This window comes from Cnephaeus nilssonii, assembly GCF_951640355.1.
Source record: "Cnephaeus nilssonii genome assembly, chromosome: 10".
Lineage (NCBI taxonomy): Eukaryota > Metazoa > Chordata > Mammalia > Chiroptera > Vespertilionidae > Cnephaeus > Cnephaeus nilssonii.
Window position 1 is genome coordinate 9,933,491 of NC_137081.1, and position 23,636 is coordinate 9,957,126.

At 45.6% G+C, this 23,636-nt stretch overlaps 1 protein-coding gene across 2 annotated transcripts in view; it reads left to right on the plus strand.

The window, feature by feature from the left end:
- Positions 1-23,636, plus strand: part of CDK15 (cyclin dependent kinase 15) — a 74,582-nt gene that overhangs the window by 35,897 nt on the left and 15,049 nt on the right. For both annotated transcript variants that reach the window (XM_079783169.1, XM_079783170.1), the window contains exons 10-11: positions 4,416-4,479; positions 19,483-19,531. In XM_079783169.1, the coding sequence (XP_079639295.1) occupies positions 4,416-4,479; positions 19,483-19,531 (113 nt within the window). The remainder of the gene's footprint in view (positions 1-4,415; positions 4,480-19,482; positions 19,532-23,636) is intronic.

The window sequence follows — 23,636 nt, forward strand, 5'->3', positions numbered from 1 at the left end:
TATTTCTCTTCAAACAGCATCACTGGGTGCCAAAACATCGTCTAAGCTGGAAGCAGCTTAACGTAATAATAGCTTAAAAGCCGTAAGACCAGGGTTTGAATTCTAGCGACTTTTTAGCTAAACAAATGTGGGCAAGCCGTGCAGTTCCTCTGAGCGTCAGTTTGCTCGTTTGTTAAATGGGGCTAGAGGTCATGACTTCCTTACCTTCTGTCAGAATTCCATAAGGTCAAATGCATAGCAAGCTTCCTGCACCAAAGTGCTCAATAAATATCTGCTGCCTTTCTCTGTAGATCAATTATTATTGTAAAGATGTTTCAATCACCTACATGCTGAAAAGCATCTCCTGATATACAGCCTCATTGTTCTTCCATGTGGTCTTACTTCTTGTCCACATAGAGGAAGTATTTAGATATCACAGAACAGAAAGAATGGGCTAGACATTTCCCAGGACCTGATGGCTCTCTAGTGATTGGTTCGAGTTTCCAGAACTGGCCTCGCTGACTGACACTGGCCATCTGAAGATGTGTTTGGAAATTCAGTAAGTGAAAGAATTTGCACTTGAACCCAGACATAAAGTACCAAAACAAACATGTCTTAACAGCAAAAACAAACATGTCTTAACAAATCAGTCTAATAGTTCCTGCCCAGAAAGCCATGTTCATGTCTACCATTGTCTTTATCACACTGCAGTCAACCGACGGGACTTTTATTTTGACACTTAGGACAACTCATTGCAAATTTAAAACAAGTGACCATATTAGAAATACCACTGGCCTGCAGTCAGAAGACATGAGTTCTGAACCCAGCTCTAACTTCAAGTTATGAGGGAGAGCAATTCACATCACCGGCCTCCCTGGGTTTCCAGCGTCATACATGTTACCGAGGCTCCTCAACTTATGACAGGTTACCTCCCCATAAACCCATCATAATCTGAAAATGTCATAAATCAAACCAAAGTATGTCCAGGACCATGTGTATTTGGTTTTCTGATTCCATGAAGTTGTGACTTCTTTGAACAAAAAGAATATTGTAGCTCCCATCATTTAAAAATCATAATATTCTTCTCTGTTTATCTGATTCTACCACCCACCCAGGTAGTTTTTATTGAGTTTGTCAACTAGCATAGCTCATTGTTGACTTTTGATCTGTACTGACCAAGGATATAGCTCCATATTGCCTCGCCATACTTTATGAACAGCAGGAGACCAGATTCATTATGTCTCATTTCTACCTGGTCCTGTTGAAGGAGGACAATGGTTTTGTTATCATAGCTGTAGCTCCACACTCTGAGGACAAAGTGGAAAAGTCACCAGTTTCAACAGTGTGTTGTCTTTCTGCTACTATATCTTAGGAGGGTTAGAAATGTAAACATTACAAATAGTTCCTGAGTTTGTGTTTTACTAAACATGGTCTACCCAAATGAGAACAGGAAATCTATTTCCAGTCTATGAGAGTGGATGTAGGAATGGCTTCTTTGAAAGCAACGTGTCATTCTAAATCTCCCTGTCTCTAAACATAACCTTCCTCTACATTTATCCTGAGGTCTCACTCTTAGGAATAAAGACATCACAAGAAGTCCTGAATTTTTCTTTTACCATCTTTCTGAAGTGTGTGTGTGTGTGTGTGTGTGTGTGTGTGTGTGTGTGCGCGCGCGTGTGTGCACATGCGCGCATCTGAATAGCTGTCACTTGCTTTCTGGAATCTAATTCTTTCAATAAGCAGTTTTAGCAAATAATCCCAGCTGTGGTTCTAAAATCAGAATAAAACAAACTATGCAGACCTTGAATCCATTAATCAAAATGCCTTCAGTTTCCATTCCAACAAAGGCAGAAAACAGCCCTGCAGCCCACTGTTTTCAAATATAGCACTCACTGGCTGCCTTTTTAGGAGCCTTTAGGGAGGCCGTAAATCAACAATTTTTGGTTTTCAGTTTCCCAGACTGAAGTGGAGATTTAGTAATTTTCTCAAGTGAAAACAAATTCAATAACTTTCAAATAGAAACTCAGCATCAAATTTCCAAATAAAGGCTATTGAATTTTGTTTAAACGTTTAAAATCTCAAGCTTACAGCTTTTAGCGTAATATTTAAACATTATTGGTATCCATTTTGCTGATTTAATTAAACAGAGTACAAAATAACCATTCTGGTAACTTTTGCCTTAGAAAAATATGGATGTGGTTGTTGTTATTTATTTCCCTTATTGCTTTCTCTTCGTTATCTTTGCTTTCTTTTCATTGTACTTTGCCTGTTAACAGAAGACGTATGGCTATCTGTGAGTCACACCCACGGGTTTACATGCATACCTGTGCAAATACATATGATGGTAGGTTAAAAATGAGGAATTAGCTTCCCATCCTCCTGCCCACTCCTACAAAACTAGAAGTAGTCCCGTTGGTTTTTCACAATGGATTCAAGATCCTTAGTGTACCTTGGGCTCAGGTGGTTGATAGGAGAAGCCTGTAATCCTCTCAGTAGCTTTGCAGCTTGTTTAGGGAATAGATCAAAGAAAGAAGGTTTTGCTGTGCGGCGTGATTTTTTATTCTATGAGGGAGAATAGCACTTTGGTGTCTTTTGTTCGAGGACAAGCTTAACAGGCACCACAAAATGTACTTTCCAGCCGGAGTCCTGGTCAGCAAGCCAGTGGGTAGTAAGGTTCTGGATTCCTTATTGATGATCATCAGCCACTTGTTGGGCAGTTGGCTTCTTACTGTCTCTATCCAGCATTTTACACATGGATTCTCTAGCCCAGTGGTCGGCAAACCGTGGCTCGCGAGCCACATGCGGCTCTTTGGCCCCTTGAGTGTGGCTCTTCCACAAAATACCACGTGCAGGAGCACACGTACACTGCGACTAAAACTTCGTGGCCCATGCGCAGAAGTCGGTTTTCAGCCTGGGCGAGTCTATTTTGAAGAAGTGGCATTAGAATACTCAAGGAGCCAGAGAGCCGCATGTGGCTCGTGAGCCGCGGTTTGCCGACCACCGCTCTAGCCTCTTTCTATAAGAAATGCTTCTAAGAAGAATTATATTGTAATGGTATAATAAAAGCTATTAGTATTTTACTAATATTTTATAAAAATACTGTTATTCTAGCTCCCAGATATAACTAACATTGGGCTTTTATAATTACCTTTTTTAAAAAATGATAAGGTGATACCTACAAGGAAACTCAGAAACATCACCATCCCAAATCTGAAATGTTTTAACATTGTATTCCAAAGAACTTTTATTTTCCCACTAACTCAAAACTAGAGCTTTAATTTGGTAAGCCAAAGTACAAAGGAGGTTCTCTTCAGTGATGTTGTTACTATTACTATCCACCAGTTAAAATCCAAATACCAGACTCCAAGCTGTTGGGCCACAGAAAACTCAAGCAAATGAGATGAATTTGGTAGAAAGGACTGGAGTTGGGCTGGGGATCATTTTTAGCCAACATTCCACTGCCTAAAGGTCGGTAGTCTGAACCCTTTTAATTTGAGCGTATTGTGGAACAGCTGAACGCCAGGCGGGGGCATAATGTAGGCTGTCAAAGCCTCCTGTTGAATATATATATATATTTCTCTAATGTAAGGCAAAGGGACATCCCTCCTGCTTCTTTATATCCCAGCTCCCAATATAGCATCCTAAGTATGTTGGTCATGCAATAGATATTTAATGATGAGGATATGACTAAGCAAGGGTGTATGATCTGCCTCAGAACAAGTGAGTTAGTGGAGACACAAGCTCAGGACCTGTATTAGGATTCTTCAGAGAAACAAAGCCAATAGGATATCTAGAGATATATAAGAGGATATCTATTATTGGAATTGGCTCATGCAGTCATGAAGGCTGAAATATGCCATTTGTAAACTGGAGAACCAGAAAAGCCAGTGGTTCTGCTATAATTTAGCTCGAGGCCAAGGGCCTGAGAACTGCGGGGACTGCTGGTGATAAACCTGAGTCTGAAGACCCGAGAGCCGGGGGCACTGATGTCTGAGGGCAGGAGAAATAGGACATCCCAGCTCAAGAAGAGAGAGAGCATGTCCTTCCTCCACCTATTTGTTCCTCTTGGAGCCCTCAATGGGTTAGATGATGCTTCCCATGTGGGTGAGGATAGGTCTCTACTTAGTCCACTGATTCAAATGCTAATCTCTTCCTGAAACATCTCACAGACACACCCAGAAAAAATGTTTTACCAGCTATCTGGGTGTCCCTTGCCCCAATCAAGTTCACCCATAAAATTAACCATTACAGGACCACAGGAATATACTAGTTTTGCCCATACAACTCTAAATAGGGAAACACAAAAGTTTCTTTCTTGGATATATCAGCTGGTGTAATGTGACATACGTCTAATTCTTGCCTTCATGTCTTCATACCTGCTCCATCCGCCTCACGTCTCCTCTAACTTTTCTCTGTCTTTCTTTGGCTTTGTGTAGGTGTTGGGAGTCCCTACAGAGGACACCTGGCCTGGAGTTTCCAAACTACCTAACTACAATCCAGGTAACATTTGATTTGAGCTTTGGAATGCTCTGGGAATTAGCAGGGTGAGAGACTTAGCTACGCAGTGTGTTCTGTTGTTGTTAACTCAACAGGGAAGATAGGTCTAGACAAAATTTTAGGTTCTTGAATTCCCCGACTAATCCTTTTACAAGGAGGACACTGAAATAGTAGTTAAGGTTAGATTAGTTCTCAAGCTCTGTAAACCACAAGTAGCAAACTGAATAAGCATCCGAAATGACTATTACTGTGGATTCCACATCCATTTCCAAACACACAAGTGCCCAAGGAAACAACTAAAAAGATAGTGTCACTTTTGAGCCCAGGACTGTCATGGATTTATATGCTTCTACAACAGAGGGGAAGTAGAAACTCATTTGGCTCATTAAGCCTTGGGCAGGACAGCTATGTGTCTAGATTGTACAAGAGTTCACCACTTGGTCATTTTCTGTCACGTAGTTGGTCCTCCAAGACTAGCTCCTTAGGGTGGATATGGAAGTGTTAGAAGTGTTGTCCAGGGGGGAGGTCTGTGAGGAATGGTCCCAAGGCCATGGCAGAGGGACAGATTAACCAGTTGTCACATCAAAGATGTTGAGACAGAAGGGCGGAGACAAGCGGTGAGCTATAGGATGATGGGGGGTATCCAATGCTGGAGAAGCAAGAATGGCCACACGAGAGCTGGACTCCTGCTGCCAGGATTGGGGGAGAGGTAGATATGCACTGATAAGCACAAGGTTAGGGTGAATGTGGCCCAAGTCACATTTTCTAGTCTTCATAGTCTTACATTACTAAAAATGGATTTTTTTCCCCCCAAACTGTTGTCACTGTTAACATTGGTATGAGCTGATCCTGCAAGGGCTACATGAGAGCAAGAAGCTGGAGAGGGATGAAAAAGGTGGTTAAAGAGAAAACCAATGGACAATGGAGGCTAGGGATGGTTTTCTTTCTTTCTGCAGCATCTACTATTTTTGCTCAAACAGCTATCCACAGGATCAGAGATCTTGAATTAACTAGGATTACGGAAACCTTATAGCAAGCTAAAGACAAACTATAAAGTCATTTCAGCTTTCTATGAATGGTCGTTTGCATTGCTAAATGGCTTTAGGGTCACTCACACATACTAGTAGGTTACCATTTCTAACTATTTTGCTAGTTTGGCTCCTGAGAAAAATGCTGCTGTCTGGCCACAGGGCTTTGCCTTTGGTCTGAGATAGAGAGAAAAAAGAACAGGCTTCCTGCAGAGACCAGGACTCAGGCTGCAATAGGTCCTCTCTCCTGTTGCCATGGTTTCTAGGAGAGTCTGGCTTTCGTCTTTTGCGACCCTGCCCATACCTCTCTTCACCCAGCCTATACTCTCTCCTCCAGGTGAACATGGGACCCCACCCCCACCCCCAGTTTTCTACAATGGATGCAAGCAGACGTTTAGGGTCACAGATGGGTTGTAGAAAACAATTTGGATAATGTTGATACAAAACTGCCACGGTGAGCATGTGATGTTTCCCCAAACTTCAAACATTTGGGTTTCAGGTTGGTTCAGGCAATAAATAGTTTCTCAGTACAGAAGGCCTTGTTGAGAACAACAATGATAGGAACTTGGCCAAATGCTCCCCTGCCAGATTCTGGACTAAATAAGGTAACTGGGGTTCCAATAAAACAGTGAGACATATGTTACAGCTTTCATTTTGCTGTCGTTTCAAAGCAATGTGCAATTTTTTATTTCTGGAGAGAAATCTCCAGATACAGCATCAATCGGGTTCATACTTTGCATTGTTTTTTCTAGGAAGCATTCAATTTAATTCAAATGAGTCCAACAATTTTAAGCACCTACTATCTGCTGTGCTGTGCGCTGGGTACGTTCCTGGCTGTTTAAGAGCTTGGGTTTGTATTTATTCGTCCACACCCTTTCACCCACTCTCCTTCTGAGGGGCAGGGTGCTCCTGTGTGAGCCCTGTGTCCATGGGCTTGAGCAGTGAGTGGCTGTGGGCAGAGATTGTGGAAGGACGAGAGTAATAGCCTTAGCCACAGCCAAGATGTAAACCCACATCTGTACATCTTAACAGTCCAGCTTCTCTTGGGTCTGGGATCCTTACCATCGATGACTCCATCATAAGGAATATGTTTGAAAAGGGTCATCCACCTCTGTGTTCGAGGAACACCCCCTCTGTGAATTGAGAAGTCTCTCTGAGCCCCCTTCCCTAGCAACCCCACCCCCCTCTCTGAGCTGCTGCTGCTGCTTCATGCCCTTGTACTCCAACGACTAGGGGACCGGAAGAGGGGATGGGAGCAGAACTGTGGGCACCACTCTGGATGAGCTTTCCATTGTCTTCCTTTCTGTTCTAAGTTGTAGTTAGGACCCCAAACTTTGAACTCAGCTGGCACCGCAATTTCGAGGGAGCCAAAGAGCTCAGAACTTGGCGAATCCTCCAGTTTCCATCTGCGCCCACTCTGCCATTTCCCGGCCGTGTCTGGACTGTGTCTAGGAAGACAACACAGTCCCTCTGTGTGTAGGTTAACACAAACAAAACCCCACCCGTTGGAAGGGTCTGTCTGAGCAGTTACCTGTCTTCTAGGGACTCTGCTGAGCAGGGTTGTAGGTATTCTAGCCCTCAATTCAGACTGTTGTGCCTGCAATGGAAGAGGTGTATGGTTTTAGAGACTGGTCTTTTGCTCCCTTCCTTCCTTCCTTCCTTCCTTCCTTCCTTCCTTCCTTCCTTCCTTCCTTCCTTCTCTCCCTCTCTCCCACCCCCATTTTAAGCAAGCTGGCTGAGAACTCTGTGTCCTCTACTTCAAAGGGCCAGTTGTCTTATTTTGATGTGGGCAGATTAAGAAGTAGCCTTTGAAAAGTAGGCTTTCTTTCTTTTCTTTTTTTTTTTTTTTTCCTTTTTGTTTAATCTTTTCTCCTGGGATAGCTTTCAGAGCAATATATCCAAGTGTCAGTGAGGGGGTTCTGACGAGCGCGGATTCCCAGACTCTCAGCAGGATCGTTCTCTAACAGAAATATAAAAGTGAAATATTAAAAACCCTGGAACGTGAACTCCATCTGCAGAGTAGCCAGTGACTTGCCTGCTCGCACCCTGGGAAAAAAGGATCTCCTTGAAAAAAGAGGGAGGAGAAAAAAAGTGCTTTGAGCAAGAGGTTTACAGGTTTAGTAGAGCATAGTAACATCCCCTCAAAGAAGTGGGTGTTGCTCTGTGACCCCCCAAAATGCTCCTCCTTTGACTCAGCCGCCAGAACACTCACCCTCCCTTGGCAACACACCCCCTTTTCACATGCTAACCGAGGCGCCTGTGATTGGCTGAACAATGAGCTGGTCACACTTGCTAAAGGCCTGCCATCCTCCACACAATTAGCCAAGACACATTAATCAAACTGGCGGGAGCCGGGGCTGCGCCGGCCTCCTGCGGTGGGGGAAGGGGGCAGTTTTGTGATCCTTAATAAGAGTCCGCAGGAAGCAATGATAAAGGACAGCGTGCTGGAGGGGATTCTCTCAGAAAGTCTAAAAAAGGGGAAAACCCCAACTGATGCCGTAACTGTGAGGCGCTGGATTTGTGGCCCAGAAGAGCCCAGAAGCTTAGAGCAAACTGGATATTGGTCTTGGCTAAAATCTGCTAATGCCAGACATAGTGTGACTGTAAAGGGCGGGCCCCTGCGGACGTGTCTACAAAGTTCGCTTACCCCCTGCCCCAAGGAAAAACAACTCAGGAGTCCCTTCCCTTTTGAGCCTCAAGTACTTTGGGCCCGACTGGAACCAATAGGAGTAAAGCATATATAAAAAGCAGAGAACTGTTTAGAATCAATGAAGAGAAGGTATCAGCTGACAAGGTGTTGGTTCTAAACGAAGTATTTGGAGGCCATTAAAAATACTTAATTTTGAGATTAAAAAATAAGTTAACATTTGTGCTATTAAAAAAAAAAATCCTTACCTGAGGATATGTTTATTGATGGGGAAGAGAGAAAGAGAGAGAGAGAGAGATGAGAGAGAGATAAGAGAGAAACATTTACTCCAGTATGTGCTCCGACCGGAATCCAACCTGCAACCTCCTCCGGTATGACGCTCCAAGCAGCTAAGCCATACCAGCCACAGGGCCACATTTGTGTGTTTCGTCTTCTGGCTTTTCTTTTCCCAATTTCCTCTACATAGATTTTCCAATGGCAATCTAGAGCTCATAAGATCGTACCTTAGAGACGAGTTTGCCACAGAATTGTGTAAGGCTTTTAAAAGACTCAACTAAATATTTAGACATTTCTCAGCTAAAGTAAACAGAGGACCCCTGCCCTGGAGGTTGCCAGTCGCCGTCTCATTAGATGCAGAGATCCTGTGATAAAGAGAAACGTTTTTCCTGCCACATGATTGCAGCCCGTGGTGGTTTTTAATGTGTCATTGATTGTTTCATCCAACTTCTTTTGCTCCACTCAAAGGGTCTGCCGTGGCTCTGTTTGCTTCCTTAAACACGCTTTCTGAAAGCACTCACGCTGTGTGAGCTCAAATCCTAGCATTAATGTACTGCTGGGTTCATTTCACCACACTCAAAAGCGCCGAGTTTAAATCCCTCTCAATTCCATTTGGGGCACCAGAAGACTTTATCCTTCTTCACTAATGGTTCCAAGTTTACATCTAGATCCTGGGGTCAAGGACAGGAGAGGATTTAGAAATAACAGTGCATGACATTAGGCGATGCATTTGCCAAATTGGCAATTAGTTCCTGATGTGCGTGCAAAGCATCTCATTCCTGTCTCTTTGATGCTCGTTCCCATTGAGAAGGGAATGGAGTCCGCAGAGGCCTTCAAACTTTTAAAGGAATATCTGCTGAAAATCAAGCCTGATTTGTGGCATGAGCTCAGCTGCGGGGAAGCATCCGGGATTACCCCGGTCCTTCCCGCCCGGGGAAAGAAGGCTGCACATGGAAAGGTTTTCCACTCGAGGAACTCAGTGGAAATCAAAAGGCAGGAAAGCGGTACTAAAAGCCCTACAGGGACCCGGACCCCGATGGCCTATGGACACAGGCAAATGGAGCCTGCTCATGCCTCGTCGTTTTCAGTACGCCTGCTTTTTCAACCTTTGACCACCAGGTGGAAGCAAGAAATAACAGGGACAGGAATGACAGGCACGCCGACACCAGACAGCATTATAATGGAGCTCTCTAGCCTTTCTCCTGGATTGTTTTCTTTTGACCTGAATTCCAGTGTAAGAGCTTCGCTTCGTCGGTCACCACAGTGGGACGGAGGATGATTAAAATCTAAAAGGACCCTTGTCTCTATGGGGATGATAAAGAGCTACCAAGCTTTGGGCTCAAAGGGGTCTGAGCAAGTCTTTGTGTGTCTGTTGTGACTGGCATCCGCTCAGTCACTCAACCTGTTAGCCAAGGGAGTTACGGAGATATTCTGTGGGCTGGACTCGGGGGGAAGGCACTGGTGAGGGAGGTTTTAACGAGGAGCATCAACTCTCCCACGGACGGGCAAGTCCAAGCTCCACCTTGTACTCTCTGGAGGAAGTTACTTATTTCCCAGTTCCCTAATCTGCGAAATGGGAACAATCCTATCATGGGGAAAGTGTTCCCTCTGTGCCAAGCACAGGGCATACATAACGCTAGTTCTTCCTCCTGCCTGCCAGGGCCCATGCTGGTGGGAGTACCACGGTTTTACACCACAAAGCCAAGGCTTTCTTCCAGGTCCCCACAGAAACATTTCCGAATTGGCAGGGGGTCAGTCCACAGCCAAATCTTGTTCTCCTTCCATTAACCACGTTGTGTCCCTGAGTCCCATTTTGCAGGGCCGTTCTGAGAAGTAAGTGAAATTAATCATCTGCATCTGCCGTGGGACCTAATTTTTTTATTTTATTTAATTGATATATAACATCGTAGTTGTTTTAGGTGTACAACATAATGACTTGATTTATGTATAAAGGTGACATGGTCGCCATACTAAGTCTAGTGAACATCAGTCACCACACAGGGTGCCTTTTAGTAGGTGCTCAACAAATGTCTGTGGTCGTTCTGTTTTCCACACCGTGTGGAGGTGCATCGAGCTGGGACTCAGTGACAGACGTGTGAGAGCTGATGCTATGCCTCTCTTTCTTGATGTTTCGCTCCCTTGCGTTATGGCTTCCTTATAGATGTCAGGCACACCTTCTGGCTCCAGAACTGAGTTTCGTTTTCGCTTGCTTGGGGCTAAACATTGTTTGAATTTGCACACCCTAAGAGTTTCCAAACTCCGGCCTAAGTCAGTTTTGAGCGCCTGTTGAAGCTGACTCTGCTGGTGAAGGCTCCATTCTGCTTCTCTCCCCGCTCCCTGCCCCAAGCTGTGGTGAGATGCCTGTCCACTCTATGGCCTTGGGCCTCTTCCCTGGGAGGGGCCTTATTATCTACAGGCTATGTAGTGGGTACCAGTAAGGGCGACTAAATCACAGATAACATTAGTGTCATCATTATTGATTTCACCCAAAGCATGGCATAGTGGAAAGAGTGCTGAAATTTTCTACAGAACAAACCTGACCCCTTTTAGTGTTTCTAGTATTTTACACATGCCCCCTAACTGGCACATAAAGTTACTAACTATATGTTAAACTAGAGGCCTGGTGCATGAATTCGTGCACAGGTGGGGTCCCTCGGCCTGATCGGCGATCGGGGCGGATCAGGGCTATCTTGCCCAGTCCCGATTGGGGCTGATGGGGATCGGCTGGCTGGGGAGGGACCGCAGGAGGGCTCCAGGGCATGTCCAGCCCTCTTGCTCAGTCCCGATTAGCTGGACCCCAGCAACAAGCTAACCTACTGGAGCATCTGCCCCCCTGGAGGTCAGTGCGCGTCATAGTGACCAATTGGTCGGACACTTAGCATATGACGCTTTTATTATATAGGATGAAATCAATGACTAGGAGTTAGAGAACCTGGGTTTTAGTTCCCATTGTACTCTCTAGGACTCTAAACATCCTGTTCTGGCCCAATCGCTATGGCTCAGTGGTTGAGCATTGACTTATGAATCAGGAGGTCACAGTTCAATTCCCAGTCAGTGCACATGCTTGGGTTGCAGGCTTGATCCCCAGAAGGGGGTATGCAGGAGGCAGCCAATCAATGATTCTCTCTCATCATTGATGTTTCTATCTCTCTCTCTCCCTCCCTTCCTCTCTGAAATCAATAAAAAACATAAATAAAGACCCGTTCTGCCTGCTTTGCCAAGAAAGCATATGTAACTTATCATTCACCTTGGATAATAATAACCACTGTGATTAAGCACTGACTATGAGTTAGGCACTTTGCATACACTGTTCTACTTTGATTTACAACAGCCCTATCAGATGGGGACAGTGTTCTCATCCCAGCTTTATAGAGGAGAGAGCTGAGGCTTAGGGAGGTGTGTGTGTTGCCTAGAGTCACCTCGCCGGGAAGGGGGTGACCCAGAACATCCAGGTCTGCTGGATTCCAAGGCAATGCTTTAAGCCACATTACCTTCCAGCCATCAAAGGGCAGATATAATGATTTGGTAACAAAACAATGACCCATACTGGGGACCAGCTAAGAACACTTTTCCAAGTCCATTTCTAAATGATTATGTCCTTCCACCCAGACTTGATTTTGGAATCTGTGAGCTTGGCGACATGCTTCTGGAATGTACTGTGAGTGGAGTCCCTACCCTGAGACTCCAGCAGCCACCCCCACCCCCACCCTTGCTCCAGCTAACGAAGCCACTGGCGCTCTCCAAGCTGTGAACACTGATTGGGCTCATTACCATTGCACTCTGAGCACTGCCCAAAGCTCCTGGGGAGTTACTATTAACATCTTTATTAACCCGTCCCCCAAACCAGTCAGTGAAATTCATTTAAATACACAGCCCACTTTGATCTTCATTAATAGTTTCTTCCAGTTTCTACATTTATTTTTAGTTTTCTCATCTTTAATTTATTTGGTGGCAATTATTAGTTTTTATTGAGGGGGACTAGATGATCTTAAAGTAGTTAAGATTAGAAAAAATTGCAAATGAGTGAAAGCAAGTGAAAAAAAATTTTTTTTCAAGTTAAACCCTGCTATGTTCCTTCCTAGTTTAAGAAAAGGAGCCTTAAGTTTTTGAATATCATGGAACTAGCTCAAGCCGGAGGCTCCTTCCCCACCTTCCTGGCCAGCGCCTGTGTCCCTGATCTCTGTAGGACACAGAGCAGGATGTACACGTGGGCTTTCTTCAGTTTCTTTTTTGCATTTTAAGGATAAGGTTTAGTAAATTTATTTCATTTTGATTTTTTATCCAAGCATCAATGTTTCATCCATTCAACAAATATCTTTGAATGCTAGGTGTTTGGACTGGGAGATTAAAAAATAAATAAGACATTGATACCTGCCTTCAAGGCATACAGTCTGGAGGGGGAAACATAAACAGTACAATGTGGAAAGTATTAATATAGCCACATTCCCTGGGAACCTCCAGGAAGACTAGGAAAAAGGCCCCTTGGTTTGTCTGGGGAATTCAGGGACTGTTTGAGAGAAAGGCATGAGCTGGGTCTCAAAGACGACGAAGTGGGCTTTTCCCAGGTGAACAAGGGGAAAGGGCATTCCAGACAAAGGACCTTGACACAGAGGACTAGGAAAGCAGGTACATGTGGTAATGTGCCAAGCAGGCAAATTGCTCAGGGAAGCTAGAATGTTGGTTTTGTGGTGCGGCATTGCTGGAGATTGACCTGGAAGGGTGAATGGGGACTAGATGGGGAAGTGCTTTGTAATCACCCTAAGGATTTAGGCTTGATGAGTAAACAAAGAGAGCCATTGGATGATTGTTTGAAGGCACGTGATAAGGCAGGATTTAAATTTTAGAAGAACTTGCTTGAAGACTATATGTAGAATCAATTGGCCGGAAGCAATGTGGCAATGCTCTAGATTCTCAAAGACAAGTAGAAAGTCTCAACTCGAGCCATGGCAATGGATAAGGAACGCAGGGGACAAACCTGCAGAGCATCTGGGAGGCAGAGTGAGGGAGGGGGAAGTTGTAACTGATTGGCTTTGAGTTGTGAAGGGAAAACCCATCTGCAGAGGGCAAGAGGATGAGAGCTCCATTCATTGTCACGGGAAATAAAGGGGGGAGACATAGATTTGTGAAGAAGGTAATGGATAGAAGGTTTGGATATTTTGAGTTCAAGATATCTGTGAAGCCACCAAATGGAGATATCTAGAAAGCAATTAGAAATACAAGCCTGTGACTACAAGAGTCTGATCTAGAAATACAAAATGGAAGTCATCCGCTTAAAGTGGCAATTATTAGTTTTTTTAATAATTGGGGGGACTAGATCTTAAAGTAGTTAAGATTAGGAAAAATTGCCCCAGATATGAATTCATTTGCCCGAGGGAGAGTGTGTAGAGAAAGAAAACTATGATGGAACCCTGTGGAACCAGTACTGAGGATCAGCCAGAGGGGGAAGGGGTCTTTGGAAGCTGAGAAGGAATAGCCAGAGGGGCTGGGGAAGACCAGGAGAGGAGGAGGAAGAGGATGATGATGATGATGATGATGATGATGATGATGGTGGTGATGATGATAATGATGATAATGTACCTCAGAAATTGTATGGCCATAAGTTCTTTGGGGGGAAGGCCAAGTATCATTTCTGCATATCCTCAGTGCTGAGCACGGTGCCTCCCTGTGGTAGCCCTTAAACATTTTTGAGACTACAGGGGCATGTTGTCAAATGATGCTTTATTAAATACCAAACGCACCGAATGGCATGGTCAAGCTATAGCTCAAACATCATTTGTGGGGATGGACAGACATTAAACATGGTACTGCTCTGGGGAAAGATGAGAGACCCTTGGCAATGCCATCCCCTCCAGCTCTCCATCTACCCACAAGGAGCAAAGCCTGGCCTCCCTGGCCTCTACCGAGACCATTACCTTAGGGGTAGGCTTCAGAGGATGGGATATTTCCTTAGAATCTACAGAAAGATTTGATGCAGAGTTAGAATAGTGATACACCAGAAACATGAATTGGGGTGCCAGGCTCAAATGCCAAGGAGCACCCTCCATGAGAGCACTGGCGTTGGCGTCCTGATACCCAAATAAGAATTTAAAGACTGGTAACGCAAAGTGGCAGAAGAGCCTAATTTAGAGTCCTTGAGCCAAAAACCAAGGAAACTTTCAAGCCAGGTCACTGAGGAAGAGGGAAGCAAGCAGCTGGGAGGGGGGATGTATGCCTTTGGGGTGGTGCAGGCAGAGACAGGAGAAGAGCTGCAAGTTTCTGTGGTGCAGTTTTAAAGTTACTGCTTGAGAGATAGCGAAAGAAGGCTAACAACATTATCAACTACTTAAAAATATGGTATCTCAAGAATGCATTGTATTCGGGGAAACGCCAGAGGTGTAGTTCCGTGGACAGCTATAAGATAACCTTAGGGTGATTGTGGCAAGACTATAGTAACTAGAAAATGTTTTACCTGGAGGTAAGACTCAAAATGATCCTGGTGATGTTTTATCAATCAACCAACAAACCTCTGTTGACTAAGGTCACTGTTCTTGAAAAGAGCTTTTGTAAATGTTTATGAAAAGAAAATGCATTATCTGACTGTGATAGCGACAATTCCGCCATCATTTTAATTTTACTCTTATTTAGTTGGGAAACTTAAAGTTCAGCTTTTTAAGTTTCCTTTTGCAGCTTACTTTGCTTTTCCTACCTCGAATGCCCATTGAACTCCAATGAGAACTCTTATAAAGAGAGCTGCAGAAGGAGGAAATGGAGAAAAATCTGCTCTACTGATTTACTATCATCTTTGGTAGGAGAAGGGAAATACACTGCCTACAGACCTGTGATTTTTAGAGGCAACTGAAGCCAGAGTAAGAAGACTGTTCTTGAAATGGTGGTGTGTACAATGCCTATCTGTTTGTGGATCATTTTCTCATTGATCACTTGCAACTTAACTACTGAGGGGGGTGAGGAATCAATAAGAGAGAAGCAAGGTCATTCAACATCAGGTCACTGCATAGGAATGAGAAGGAAGGCTAGGAACCGGCACTGGGCTTTGGCTGGGCTTCATAACAGCAACCTGGCTGACTCTGGACACATCAATCCCTCCATCTCAGCTGATGCAGCTACAGAATAGATGTGGGAAGAGGGTCAGGAACCACCTATGCAAGACATGGACCCTCAAGTTCAATGTTATTGCATTGCCTCCCCGTGCAGCTCTTACAGACCATCCTTTCGGGGAGAATTTATGGGAACTGATTTTTGCCTTATCAGGCTTCCTTTTTCCCATCCTTGAAAAACGTATTTTATGTGTCAGACGCTATGTCCTGCAATTTTTATATACATTGCTTAATTGAATCCTCCCAAGAAGCTCAGAGAAGTGTGTGGGAGTCGCTGGTGCGTGGTCAACCCTGGCCTCCTTGCCAGGCCAGCCTCCTCGGCCTCACTTTGTGCCACACTGGAAACATCTGGAGCCCATTAAAGACAACAACAACAACACAACAATGGGCCGATGCTGGGCCCGCCCCAGGCTTGGTGAATCAGACTCTCTGGGGTATGGAGCCAGCGCTTCAAAATTCTCCCAAATGATGGATGCTGATAGGCAGCTTGGCCTGAGAACCACGTGGTTAGCCCGTGCTAGCTTTCCAAAACGAGAAGTAAAAGCAAGAAGAAAAAAGGAGCATGCATACGACTAACATTTACTGAGCCCCTACTACACACCCAGTGTGTAATCTTATCTAATCCTCCCATACAACGGGGAACATTATCCCCATTTTACAGATTTGAAAACTTTGGAGTTACTTAACCACAGAGATTAAGAAATTTACCCCCAATTACCGAGTTGATAGATGGCAGAAAGGTGATTTTAGCCCGGGTTGTGTTCACGTTACTACACCATATAGCTAAGAAACATGCCTCCGGCCCACACAGAGGACTCAAGAGAAATCAAGCCAGGCTTTTAAGAATTTAAGCTTGGAGCACAGTAGAATTTTAGTAGAGTGCAAATGCAAGTTATAGAGGGTTTCCAGGGAGAACAATAAGGTGGAAATACCTGAGGGGAGAGAGAAAAGCATGGTGCATCAGACAAAAGAAAGAGCAGAGGCAAAGCATAAGGAATCACTAATATTACATTCTCACAGCAACCCTATGCAGTAGGAAATATAATTACCCCACTTCTGCAGATGGGAAAACTGAGGCCCAGTGAGGTTAAGCAACACCCGCAGGTTACACAGCTGGTAAGTGGCACAGTGTGGATTCCAAACCCAGGTCCAGGGTCCTAACCACACACAGTTCACTCGCCATCACTTTTCAAAGGAAGAGTGAGAAGAAGAGCAGCAAACAGGATTTATTTTGTTTAATGCTCTGAGGTAGACACTTTACATTCATTATCTCAATGAACCAATGAATTCTGGGAATCACTTCGTCCTTGTGGAGAGACTATGACCTCCAACTTGAGTCAAGGAAGCAGGCTGGCAATACCTCACTTAAGGTCTCAGTGAAACTGAGGCAGCAGTTTCATACCCTAGGTTCAGTGTTCAAACCCTAATTCAGTTTATTCCAAACCCATGTTCCACAAGAACAACACTAAAGTTAGAAGTAGTATTAAAATACAAAGGGTCAAAAACACGGCACGTAGGGCTCTGTGTATGGAAAAAACAGACCGTGGGAGAGGATTGAAATGGATTTCATTACGAACGAGGAAATATTTTAATTTTGTTTGGTCAGGGAAGAACTGCAAATAGCCAGCAGAAAGTGATTTGGAAATAAACATTCGAAACAAATGCCAGATATTCTTATCTTCCCTGGTTATTTGAATTTAGGCACAATCATCTGACCGGAGAGTAAATAACCTGTATGTGCGAGGGCTTCCCTTAGCGCCTACCTGGGGCTGTAAAACGCCAGCAGAGTGGTCACATCTGATTGCATCTGACCTTGAAAACTTGACTTCAGTTGCTTTCTTTAACCACTCCTTTCCCTCTACAATGTTTAGCACTATACACTTCTTTTAAAAAGAAAATATTTTTATTGATTTCAGAGAGAGGAAGGGAGAGGGAGAGGTAGAAACATCAGTGATGAGAGAGAATCATTGATCAGCTGCCCCCCTGCATGCCCCCCATTGGGGATCGAGCCCACAACCCCGGCATGTGCCCTTGACCGGAATCAAACTTGGGACCCTTCAGTCCGCAGGCTGACTCTCTATCCACTGAGCCAAACCAGCTAGGGCTATACGTTTCATTTTTAATTGAAATTACGTTTGAAGCCCGACTGGCGTGGCTCAGTAGTTGAGCTTCGACTTATGAACCAAGAGGTCACAGTTTGATTGCCTATCAGGGCACATGCCCGGGGTTGTGGGCTCGATCCCCAATAGGGGGCGTGCAGGAGACAGCCGATCAAGGATTCTCTCTCATCATTGATGTTTCTCTCTCTCTCTCCCTCTCCCTTCCTGAAGTCAATAAAAACATATTTTTTTTTAAAAAAAGAAATTACTTTTGAAGTTTCAAAAGAATATGTGATTTTTATTAAAATAATAAACTTAAGAAAGTAAACATAGAAGGGAAGCCTGTGTGTAACCACCATCACTGGTGAGCAGCCTCCCAGGTCATTTGCTGTGCACATGCAAGCGAATTTGTCAGCATTAGCAAAATCGGTTCAATTCTTTGTTGGGTAAACAGTCTTGGTGTTTTCCATTCCTGCGGGAGCTGGAAGAAGAGATCTTTTAAAAACAATTACATTTCCGGCCCAAGAAAAGTACAAGGCGAAAACATCATTTTAAATGGGAGTTGAAATACTCTTTTCTCACTGGAGTGGGAAACAGAGATTTGATAGGAGCATCAGCTCATATCCCCTACAGCTCCTTTCATGACCCTTACATAGAGGAAGCATTCAATTGGTATTTCCTGAAGGAATTTCCCTTTTATGGTGGTTTTATTTTGGGCTAAATAGTGTCAGTACCAAGAATAATAGGAACACATGTATACACACGTAAATGTTATAAAGAATGCTCCAAAGAAAATTACATATTTTATGGTCACCCATTTTGGATCATTCAAGCCAGGATCCACTTCCATTTTTCCTGCAAGTAATATATAAAATTAGCCCCGTTACTTTTGACCTCTTTTGAGACTTTGCCCCGTCATCATCGGTCACATGACTTTTCATGCGAGCAAACTTTGTTCTCTCAGATGAATTATAAGCTCTGAGAGGGTGACAGATTTCCTTTGTGCTCTCCCAGCACGTGGTACATGCTCTGCACTCAGTAAATGCTACATCAATGTTTGTTGGCTTTACAAACTATAGTAAGTTTGCTAGGGCTACCATAACAAAATACCACAAACTGGATGGCGTACACCCCAGAAATGTATTATCTCACAGTTCTGGAGGCAGAGCTGAAAGTGAGGTGTGGGCAGGGCGCTGAGGGAGGGTCTGCTCCAGGCCTCTCCTGCGGATACCTGGCTTCTCCGTGTGTCTCTTCAGATTGTTTCCCTTGTACATGTCTATCTCTGTGTCCCCCTTTTTAAAAAAGGTTTTTATTGATTTTTAGAGCAAGAGGAAGGGAGAGGGATAGAAGCAACAATGAGAGAGGAACATCATAGATAGGCTGCCTCCTGCACGCCCCCTACTGGGGATGGAGCCCGCAAATCGGGCAGGTGCCCTGATTGGAATAGAACTGGTGACTTCTTGGTTCCTGGGTCGGTGCTCAACCCCTGAGCCACACGGGCCAGGCTCCAATCATATTGGATTAAGGCCCACCCTAATGATTTCATCTTAATCAATTATATCTGTAACAACCCTATTTCCATATAAGGTGAAATCCTGAGGTGCCTGGGGTTAGGACTTCAATATGTGGATTTGGGGGTGGGGGGACACACACACACACACAATTCACCCCATAATAGTGACCTTACACAGAATCATAAAATATTCATAATGAGAAGAGACCTCCAACATCCTTTACTTTGCCTACCTGAACCTGGATTCTCTCCTCCTCCAAGCCAAGGAGACCATTTCGGGTTTTAATATTTTTGGAAACAGGAGTTTAGGGTTGTTTCGCTTTGTAACGTGTCTGTGTGTGCCTTTCAGAATGGTTCCCACTGCTGAAACCTCAGAGCCTGCAGAACGTCTGGAACAGGTGAGCACCACCTTGGGAAGCAGGGTTTGAAGGGGCATTTTCCCAACCTCAGTCCACCGAGCGCCTCGATCTGGGGGAGCCCACGCCCCAGGAAGAGGCCTCTGGGAGAGCCAGCCGCCTGGGAGCCTGCTGGTTTTTCTCTATGAACCATTTTACTTTCACTGCGCCTGGCCATTAAAATTGTTCTGGGCCCCTCCACCACGCCCGAGGCCCTGAGAACAGGGAGTGTTGGCCTGCAAGAAAACCTAGTGGGTTTATTATTCCCCGACACAGAGAAACCCAATAACATCATTGAGTGGCTATTGGAGGGGGGGCAGCTTGATTCATGGGGGTCATGCTTTCCCAGGCCCTCTCCACCCAGTCCCGGCGCAGACCAGGGCCGACTTTTATTACCAGCTTTCAACAAATCCCTCGTTTCTTTTGCAAAGTAAAACAGATAATAGCGACATTCCCGGAATAGTTAGCTAACTAAGCCGTGCCAGGCAACCTCCGGGCTAAGAAGAACTCAGTGTTTTCGGACAATGACCAATTACAATAACCAGTATTATTTGATCTGAGAGTAATTAGCCGAGGCTCTGTTCTTTTTGCTCCAGTGAAGAGGCAAAAAGGGCAGCGAGGGAAACATCAGAGACAGGGGAACGGGCTCAAATGTCAAAGAAAAACACACTCTCGCAGGTGGGGAGGAGGGGGCGAGATCCCAACTGAACATTCCATGTGGCTCTTCCCTGAAAATGTGGTCGCGTTGAACCCAACCAGATTCCGTTTGATTTCCCCAGACACAGTGTTCACGGGCTTCAGAGAGCCTCCATGTGGAGCGCCTACCAGACAGAGTGCAGAGAGTAGAATAGGTCAGGATGTAGAGCCATGAATTAGCCAAGGATCTCTTATTGGGAGCCACCAACCCACCCACCCTCCCGCCCTCTTCCTCCCCCCCCCCACCCCCCCCCCACACACAAGGATGTCTGCACACCCCACACTTATTTTCAAACGCACCGCACCACCTGAAAGTCCCTGTTGTTTTGAAGACAGGCTCCAGGGAGCTGCTGTTTATCATTTCTTTCAAAACGTGCGCACGTTCTCTGGCCGGTGGACAGGCCCCCACCCCTGTCTAGAGCTATGTGTTTGAGCACTGCCCCGGGGCTCACACGGGGAAGACCCACAGGAGACTGGCTCACAGGAGAAGCCTTCCTGGGTACACTTTGCCCTGGTCGCCGCCTCTGCCAGCCCAGAGGCAGAAGGAGTGGGTGGTGGCGGACATAGTTTGGAGGCCATGGGACTGAGACCAATCCTGACACCACTAGAAGCCCTGGTGCGACCTTGTGGGAAGGGTGTGGGGCGGGTTAGTTGGTTGAGGAGGAAAGTCCTAAAACGGAAGTCCTCATATCACCCATCAGGACCTACTCTCCTGTCTTTGAATTTTCTGGTCAGGGTGGCCGGTTCTTCCCATGTGTCCCTGCCATCCCCTGAGCTCCATCAGCTTGTCCTGGCTTCCCCAGCCATCAACATAAACAGCCTGGATCAGTGGTCAGCAAACCACGGCTCGCGAGCCACATGCGGCTCTTTGGCCCCTTGAGTATGGCTCTTCCACAAAATGCCACGGCCTGGGCGAGTCTATTTTGAAGAAGTGGCTTAGAAGACGTTTAAGTTTAAAAAATTTGGCTCTCCAAAGAAATTTCAATCATTGTACTGTTGCTATTTGGCTCTGTTGACTAATGAGTTTGCCGACCACTGGCCTAGATGAAACAGTCCACCACAGTCCTGCAGCCTTCCTCACCTTGTAACAATTCAGCCGTGAGGAGCCAACCGGTGGGAATGTGCAGAGCGAACAAAGCGCTGATTGGGGTGGGGGTGTGGAGGTGGGCGCTGATAGATGCATGGCTCCCTCCTCACTGTAACCACCTACCCACCCACCCCCTGGGAATTCACAGTGTGGGTTCAGGCCCTGAGTTTGGCACACATCCTTCCACCCTATAGCAAGGGTGAACCTAGAACAGTTTCCTCACAAGGTTTTCCCTGAAACTCCTTCTGGAGTGATATCAGGCCCTAGTGATTCGTACCAGTTTCCCCACTTCAACCCCATTTCATCAGTCCTGAAAACCCAACACAAGACAGAGTACCCGTATCCACTAGCTACCGGGCAGGCCTCTGCCCCAGGTTCCCTTGTCTCCTACCTGGCTTGGAAATTTGCAAGGACTGAGGATTTGCAAATGTTTTCTTTAAGTCTATAAAGCAATTACTCTTGAGTGTGAGGGTAAAGTTACCTGTTTGTAGAAACAGTTCCGTGTCATGGGAATGAGACGCCTGAAAGTAGTATCATGTAAATCTTATGCAAAAATTAGGCAAATTAGGATTCTGGGCCAGGACTCCCAGCATCCCTGCATCCTGGAAGGGTGTGCTTCAGGCTGGTATGTAGAGTTGACATTAAATAAGGCCCTCTATATTTGCTTGGTTGGCCATTTGCATGGCCATGCAGTTTAATTCTGAATGTCACACATCAGCCCTGTGGTTCATTGCCTCCTGGGACCTGCTTTTGTGGCTTTCCACTTACAAACCCTTCTGAGGGCTCTGGAGGTGGTGTACTTAAATGACTGGCTCTCGATTAGCAAAGACTTTCAAACATTATAGGTAAGTGGGAAGCATCAAGACCCACAAGGCCTGGAGGATTAACCCCTGCCACCCTCCCTATCTTCATATCTGTCCCCACTCTTTTTTAAAAATATATTTTATTGATTTTTTACAGAGAGGAAGGGAGAGGGATAGAGAGCTAGAAACATCAATGAGAGAGAAACATCGATCAGCTGCCTCTTGCACACCTCCTACTGGGGATGTGCCCGCAACCAAGGTATATGCCCTTGACTGGAATTGAACCTGGGACCTTTCAGTCCGCAGGCCGACGCTCTATCCACTGAGCCAAACCAGTTAAGGCATCTGCCCCCACTCTTTGTCCAGGCCACCCAATGGGCCTTTCTCCCCTTAAACTCACTCCTCTCCCCTCCACCCCAGTATCTATCTGTATGAGCACCACAGATCTCTGCCTACATCGCCTCCCCCAGTTCCTCAGGTCTCTCCTCAAGTGCCACTTCCTCAGGGAAGCCTTCCCTGACCAGCTCCTCCCACTCTCAGTCAGGTATCTGGGCCTTTTCCTTCACAGTTGTACTGGTGCGTTTGTATGATAATTTGTCTAGTGTCTGACTCCTCTGCTAGACCAAGCTGCCAGAGGGCAGAGTCTTGCCTGTATCTCTCAGAGCCACGCACCTACAGCACATAGTAGCTGCTCAACTAATGGATTTACTTATCTCCAGATTCATAATTCAGCATCAGGCCAACTTGAGGATCTGTCCTGACTGTAATTTGGGTTCTTACCTATGTCTCTTCCTAGGCTCCATCTCAGGGAGAACCAAGAAGCATCTTACCTCAGAACCCTGGGAGCTGAGCTTCAGAAACACTGTACCTAAGGGTGTTTTCCACCAGAGCTTTAGCCTCTAAAATTGCTTCTCTCCCTCTTCCCCTGGCAGGAGTCTGTGCTTGCTGTCCGGGGAGCATATTTCCAATCGGGCTGTTCTGCCTGGTAGAGGCTGCTGTGTCCCTCAAAGAAGAGTCCTTAATTACATATTTCTGCTTCTATAATTTTAATTCTGGGTCTTTTACGTATACACTAGAGGCCCACACCCACCCGCGTGCCACCGCGGGACCCCAGACCCCGGCTCGCCTCCTGGTGACCAGCCGTTTGGTCGTTATGTTGTTAGGGCCACTGGGTTTTTATAATATAGACTAGCGTTCCCGTTGCAGGAAAAATCCTGCAATAGGGTTTCCTGCTGCACTCTACCCCACCCCGCCTGCTCTCCTCCCTTCTCCCCCGGCCCCGCCTCCGCTCCTCCCTTCTCCTCCCCCTGGCTTGCTTGCTTCTCTGCATCTTTGCTCCCTTCTGCAGCTCTTGGCTTCTTTCTACACTGTCTTGATATGCAAATTAGCCACCATCTTGGTTGTGGTGATTTGCATACTCGTCCTGATTGGTTGGTGGGCGTGGCTTGGTTGGTGGGCGTGGCTTGGGCATAACGAAGGTGCGGTCAATTTGCATATTTGTCTATTATTAGGTAGGATGGTG